This window comes from Cottoperca gobio, unplaced genomic scaffold (assembly GCF_900634415.1).
Source record: "Cottoperca gobio unplaced genomic scaffold, fCotGob3.1 fCotGob3_230arrow_ctg1, whole genome shotgun sequence".
NCBI lineage: Eukaryota > Metazoa > Chordata > Actinopteri > Perciformes > Bovichtidae > Cottoperca > Cottoperca gobio.
In genome coordinates this window covers 276,940-284,186 of record NW_021166859.1, presented here as the reverse complement: position 1 = coordinate 284,186, position 7,247 = coordinate 276,940, and the positions used below count along the sequence as shown (strand labels likewise).

Here is a 7,247-nt window from a genome sequence, read left to right as displayed (position 1 = left end):
GAGTCACGTGCTCAGCCGGTCCGAGTACTTATGGCGGAGCGCGAGGAGCGGAGCGTCAGTTCGGCTGCACGCGGAGAGCCGCACATTTGGGAAGTGAAGAAGAGTGAACGCGTATCATTATCCCCGGAGGACACAAGAAGAAGCTCATCCCGGATTATTGATCTTTTACTTCTCCCGGTGTGCGGTCCCCGCGGCGCGGTGCCGCTGCTGCGGCGGAGTGGAGGATGGAGCGAACAGCAGCGGGAGGAACGGGCGGCGGCGCGGCGCTGCAGGACACTTCGCCTCCAGTAGTTTGAGTCTGCAGCATGTGAAAGCAACACGTTGTTATTTTAGCAAAGAGGAGCGCGCCGTGAGTAAACCCGAGCGCCTCCACCTTTACGCATAGACGCGCCTCCACCTTTGCGCACAGACGTGCCATGTTCTCCGAGCTGAGCGACATCAACCTGACGTCTCCGGAACGGGACTGGAGCGACACGCCGCTCGAGCGGTTGTCGCGCAGCGGCCACCGCGTAATGTCGGTGTTCCTGGGCTCCATCATGGTGTTTGGATTCCTGAACAACCTGCTGGTTCTGGTTCTGTTCTGCCGCTTTAAGACGCTGCGCACCCCCGTCAACATGCTGCTGCTCAACATCAGCGTCAGCGACATGCTGGTCTGCGTGTGCGGCACGACGCTCAGCTTCGCGTCCAGCCTGCGCTGCCGCTGGCTGTACGGCCGCCACGGCTGCATGTGGTACGGATTCATCAACTCCTGCTTCGGTGAGCAGACCCTCGACTAACAGATGATATCAATATATATATATACATTATATATTATATATTAATTATATATATATATTTATATATATATATATATATATATATATATATGTATATTAATATATATATATTATATATTTACATATATACATTATATATATATATATATATTAATTATATATATATTATATATTATTTACATATATACATTATATATATATATATATATATATATATATATATATATATAAATAAACAAATATATACACACTGCAGTAAAACTAGCTTTCACTTCGCTCTGCTTCAAACTTCGGACTGCAGAAACAAAAGTTCTCAATTAGTTTAATTGAGAACAGTTAAATGTTTAATAATAATAAAAACATTAGATTAATTTAATCAGGAGGGTTAACATGAAAACTTAATGTTCATAAACTCAAGTATAAAATATAAAGTATAAAATATAAAATATAAAGTATAAAATATAAAGTATTAAATATAAAATATAAAGTATAAAATATAAAGTATAAAATATAAAGTATTAAATATAAAGTATAAAATATAAAATATAAAATATAAAGTATAAAGTATAAAGTATAAAATATAAAGTATAAAGTATAAAGTATAAAATATAACGTATAAAATATAAAGTATAAATTATAAAATATAAAGTATAAAGTATAAAGTATAAATTATAAAGTAAAAAATATAAAATATAAAGTATAAAGTATAAAATATAACGTATAAAATATAAAGTATAAATTATAAAATATAAAATATAAAATATAAAGTATAAATTATAAAATATAAAGTATAAAATATAAAATATAAAGTATAAAGTATAAAGTATAAAATATAAAATATAAAGTATAAAGTATAAAATATAACGTATAAAATATAAAGTATAAATTATAAAATATAAAATATAAAATATAAAGTATAAATTATAAAATATAAATTATAAAATATAAAATATAAAGTATAAAGTATAAAATATAAATTATAAAATATAAAATATAAAGTATAAAATATAAAATATAAAGTATAAAGTATAAAGTATAAAATATAAATTATAAAATATAAAATATAAAATATAAAGTATAAAATATAAAATATAAAATATAACGTATAAAATATAAAGTATAAAATATAAAATATAACGTATAAAGTATAAAGTATAAAATATAAATTATAAAATATAAAATATAAAATATAAAGTATAAAATATAAAATATAAAATATAACGTATGAAATATAAAGTATAAAATATAAAATATAACGTATAAAGTATAAAATATAAAGTATAAAGTATAAAGTATAAAGTATAAAATATAAAATATAAAGTATAAAATATAAAGTATAAATTATAAAATATAAAGTATAAAATATAAAGTATAAAATATAAAGTATAAATTATAAAATATAAAGTATAAAATATAAAGTATAAAATATAAAATATAACGTATAAAGTATAAAATATAAAATATAAAGTATAAAATATAAAATATAAAATATAAAATATAAAGTATAAAGTATAAAATATAAAATATAAAGTATAAAATACAAAATATAAAATATAAAATATAAAGTATAAAATATAAAGTATAAAGTATAAAGTATAAAGTATAAAGTATAAAGTATCCCCTCTCCCGTCTCCCGTCTCCCGTCTCCCGTCTCCCGTCTCCCCTCTCCCCTCTCCCGTCTCCCCTCTCCCGTCTCCGTCTCCCCTCTCCCGTCTCCCCTCTCCCGTCTCCCTTCTCCCCTCTCCCGTCTCCCCTCTCCCGTCTCCCCTCTCCCGTCTCCCCTCTCCCGTCCCCCGTTATTTTCCTGGTTATAACGTGACTCTGATGTTTTGTGTGTCAACCCTGTGAGAGCACCTGCACGTGATTCCTGAGACCCAGTGAGGCAGATCAGGGGGGGGAGGGGGGGGCAGGTTAGTGTAATCTGGGTCAGGGGGTTCAGTCTGTCCCACAATAATAAAAATAATGTGACTGTTCATATTTAAGTTAGTTATTATTTGAATAAAACATTAAAAGTCACTGAGAGCTAAACTTTGTTTTCTTGTAGTTTAGTATTTGTTTTATTTTTAATAATATCATTTTATTCTTCAGTAGTTATTTATAAATGATTATTGTTGTGTTTTTAATGTTTTTATTGTGTTTTTAATGTTTTTGTTGTGTTTTTAATGTTTTTGTTGTGTTTCTGTGTGCGTCCTTCAGGCATCGTGTCTCTGGTGTCCCTCGCCGTCCTGTCCTACGACCGCTACAGCACGCTGATGGTGTACAACAAGCGTGTGTCGGACTACAGGAAGCCGCTGCTGGCGGTGGGAGGGACGTGGCTGTACTCGGTGGCCTGGACGGTGCCCCCCCTGCTGGGCTGGAGCAGCTACGGGCTGGAGGGCGCCGGGACGAGTTGCTCGGTGACGTGGACGCAGCGGACGTCTGGGTCTCACGCGTACATCATCTGCCTGTTCGTGTTCTGCCTCGGCCTCCCCGTGCTCGTCATGGTGTACTGCTACGGGCGCCTGCTGTACGCCGTCAAACAGGTCACTGATTTTCTATTTATGTGTATTGGATTTATTTTATGTGTATTTTATTTATTTTATGTGTATTATTGTATTTATATTTTATTTATTTTATGTGTATTATTGTATTTATATTTTATTTATTTTATGTGTATTATTTTTAGTAAATATTTTAGTTTTTACTGAACGAATACTGCAAAAATAAAAAGTTTGTATTTCTTTAACAAAATAATGTGAAACTTTAAAATACTTTAAAATACTCAAGTACTTTTACTTTGTTGTATTTTACATTTATTGAAACATCTTCTTCAACCTCCGCTGATCCATAAGAAACATTAGATATTAAATATTTAGATATTCGAGAGGTGAGGCAAATTTCCCAAATAAAAGTGCGTCAGGTGGTGCTGGGAGTTTCTCACCTGTGTCGTGTCTGTCAGGTGGGTCACATCAGGCGGACGACGGCTCGACGCAGGGAGTTCCACATCCTGTTCATGGTCGTCACCACGGTGGTGTGCTACCTGCTCTGCTGGATGCCGTATGGCATCATCGCCATGATGGCCACCTTCGGCCGGCCGGGAGTCATCAGCCCCATCGCCGCCGTTGTCCCGTCGATCCTCGCCAAGAGCAGCACCGTCATTAATCCCGTCATCTACATCCTCATGAACAAACAGGTCAGTGTTGAGCAGCACAGGCAGGTGATGGGGAAATATTAATACATTCATACAACTTTAATTAATAATAAGAAAAAAACTGAAATTTAACAAAAAACTGAAAGAAAAGTAAAAATACATTTTATTTGTATCCAAAACTAAAGAAAAACATTTCTTCCTGTGAACTCTTCAAAATAAATAATATAAATAATAAAGTGTTTTAGCAAGAAACTAAAGTAAAAATACATTTCAGATTAACCAAGATTTAAATGTTATAGATCAAAATGTACTACCAGTGTTGACGAAATGAGGAGAAAATCTAAATAAAATGAAAGAATTACAAATTAAAATAAGAATATAATTATAAAATGCTGTTATAAAATAAAGCTGAAGCTGCGGTGATGAGCTGTGGTCTCAAGGTCTTAGGTGCCTCAAGGGGCGGTAACCCTCGAACACCGTGGTGGACCCCGGTGGTCAGGGAAGCCGTCCGACTGAAGAAGGAGTCCTTCCGGGTTATGTTATCCGGGAGGACTCCGGAAACAGTTGCAGGGTATCGAAGGACTAGAAGGGCGGCAGCTTCTGCCGTGTCAGAGGCAAAGCAGCGGGTGTGGGAGAAGTTCGGAGAAGCTATGGAGAAGGACTTTCGGTCAGCACCAAGGTGCTTCTGGAAAACCATCCGGCACCTCAGGAGGGGGAAGCGAGGAACCATCCAAGCTGTGTACAGCAAGGGTGGGACCCTGCTGACTTCAACTGAGAAGGTTATCGGCCGCTGGAAGGAGCACTTTGAGGAACTCCTGAATCCGACTAACACGCCCTCTATGGTAGAGGCAGAGCTGGAAGCTGATGGGGGATCATCGTCAATTTCCCTGATGGAAGTCACTGAGGTAGTCAAACAACTCCACAGTGGCAAAGCCGCAGGGGTTGATGAGATCCGTCCAGAAATGCTGAAGGCTTTGGGTGTTGAGGGGCTGTCTTGGTTGACACGCCTCGTCAACATTGCGTGGAAGTCTGGGACAGTGCCTAGGGGTTGGCAGACCGGGGTGGTGGTTCCCCTATTTAAAAAGGGGGACCAGAGAGTGTGTGCCAACTACAGGGGTATCACACTTCTCAGCCTCCCTGGTAAAGTCTACTCCAAGGTACTGGAAAGGAGGGTTCGGCCGGTAGTCGAACCTCTGATTGAAGAGGAACAATGCGGATTCCGTCCTGGTCGTGGAACAACAGACCAACTCTTTACTCTTGCAAGGATCCTGGAGGGGGCCTGGGAGTACGCCCATCCGGTCTACATGTGTTTTGTGGATCTGGAGAAGGCGTATGACCGGGTCCCCCGGGTGATACTGTGGGAGGTGCTGCGGGAGTATGGGGTGAGGGGGTCACTTTTGAGGGCCATCCAATCCCTGTACGCCCAAAGCGAGAGTTGTGTCCGGATACTCGGCAGTAAGTCGGACTCGTTTCCCGTGAATGTTGGCCTCCGCCAGGGCTGCGCTTTATCACCAATCCTGTTCGTGATTTTCATGGATAGGATATCGAGGCGTAGTCGTGGAGGAGAGGGGTTGCAGTCACTTTACCGCACCGTTGTGACGAAAAGAGAGCTGAGCCAGAAGGCAAAGCTCTCAATATACCGGTCGATCTTCGTTCCTACCCTCACCTATGGTCATGAAGGCTGGGTCATGACCGAAAGAACGAGATCACGGGTACAAGCGGCCGAAATGGGTTTTCTCAGACGGGTGGCTGGCGTCTCCCTTAGAGATAGGGTGAGAAGCTCAGCCATCCGTGAGAGACTCGGAGTAGAGCCGCTGCTCCTTTACGTTGAAAGGAGCCAGTTGAGGTGGTTCGGGCATCTAGTAAGGATGCCACCTGGGCGCCTCCCTAGGGAGGTGTTCCAGGCACGTCCAGCTGGGAGGAGACCCCGGGGAAGACCCAGGACTCGGTGGAGAGATTATATCTCCTCACTGGCCTGGGAACGCCTCAGGATCCCCCAGTCGGAGCTGGAGGATGTGGCCCGGAGAAGGGAAGATTGGGGTTCCTTACTGGAGCTGCTGCCCCCGCGACCCGATCCCGGATAAGCGGTAGACGATGGATGGATGGATGGATGTTATAAAATAAATGTCAGATAAACTGCAGCAGACTTCTGTTTGTTTTGAACCCATTTATTAACAAAAATCACATTTTACAGGAGTGTTATAAAATATAAAACTGTGGATTTAACACATTTCTGTTGCTGATTAATATTATTAATAAGCACAAACAGCATGCACACTTAAAATGTTTCAGTGGTTTGAACCCTGAATTTGGCAGCGGTTCAAATATTTTCTAAAGCATTTAGGGGCCCGAGGGTTTATAGAATATAAATAAAGCGGATCCACCAAGACACAAAAACAACCTCATTAAATGTCAACAATGAACTCCTTTCAGTCCCAGTGAAGCAACGTGTGAGACGGCGTCGGGCGTAAATACAGCGGGTGTGAGCGGACAGTGAACGCACCGTCGGATCAGGAAACAATGAAAAATGATAATTATGATAGTTTCAGAATCAATAATAGTAAAAACATTTTCACTAAAAGAGTTTGTGCTTTGTTCAAATCAGTTATTAAAATAACACTTTTAACATTCGAGAGAAAATAGTGACGGTGAAGACTTCCAAAATAAAAGTCTGTTTATTCGTGGAAGTAACAGGAAACAGGAAAGATTTAATAATAAAAATCATAATTTTGACTTCATTTCTCAGATTGTTTTAAAGAATTTTGTCAAAAATTAAATGATATAATAGTTTCTTAAACCTTTGTGCAATAAATTAGATTTTACGTCCTAAAAAATATATAATAAAAATATTAGATATTATTATTTTCAACTGTTAAATGTTTTCAGTCCTGATCGGAACTTGTTTCTTTATCGACTGCATGTTTTTATAAATATATATTTAAGAGATTTGTTGTATTTGATGATTTTTATTACATTTTCATTCTTTAATGTTTAATTCAATTGAACAAACTTTTTTACCTATTGTAATTTATTATAAACATATATTCAAGATATTTACTATACCTACTTATAAGTGTGTAAGTTGTATTTTGAAATCTTGTTTACATTTGTTTACCTTTTATGATAGATATATTTATTATAATTAATCTAATTTATTTCAATAGAAATATATATGTATTTAAGATATTTGTTAGATTTTATTTTATTTATATATTTCTTATGTTTTATTCCGTTTTCTTTCTTTGTCTTTTACATTTTCTAATAAATACCTATTTTGGAAATATTTGTTAAATACTGACTGCAACGACATGAGCGGTGGTGAAGACTACAACTCCCATGAG

At 37.6% G+C, this 7,247-nt stretch overlaps 2 protein-coding genes across 2 annotated transcripts in view; one reads left to right on the top strand and one right to left on the bottom strand.

Moving 5' to 3' along the window:
* The first annotated feature begins 382 nt into the window (after positions 1–382).
* The window catches only part of LOC115004958 (opsin-3-like), a 7,739-nt gene continuing 874 nt past the window's right edge, over positions 383–7,247 (top strand). The window contains exons 1-3 of the mRNA XM_029426716.1: positions 383–756; positions 2,973–3,298; positions 3,715–3,948. Of these exons, the coding sequence (XP_029282576.1) occupies positions 417–756; positions 2,973–3,298; positions 3,715–3,948 (900 nt within the window). The 5' untranslated portion in view covers positions 383–416. The remainder of the gene's footprint in view (positions 757–2,972; positions 3,299–3,714; positions 3,949–7,247) is intronic.
* The window catches only part of LOC115004959 (beta-galactoside alpha-2,6-sialyltransferase 2-like), a 13,863-nt gene continuing 12,669 nt past the window's right edge, over positions 6,054–7,247 (bottom strand). The window contains exon 6 of the mRNA XM_029426717.1: positions 6,054–7,247. This exon is cut by the window's right edge and continues 259 nt beyond it. The gene's annotated coding sequence lies outside the window, so the exon portion shown is untranslated.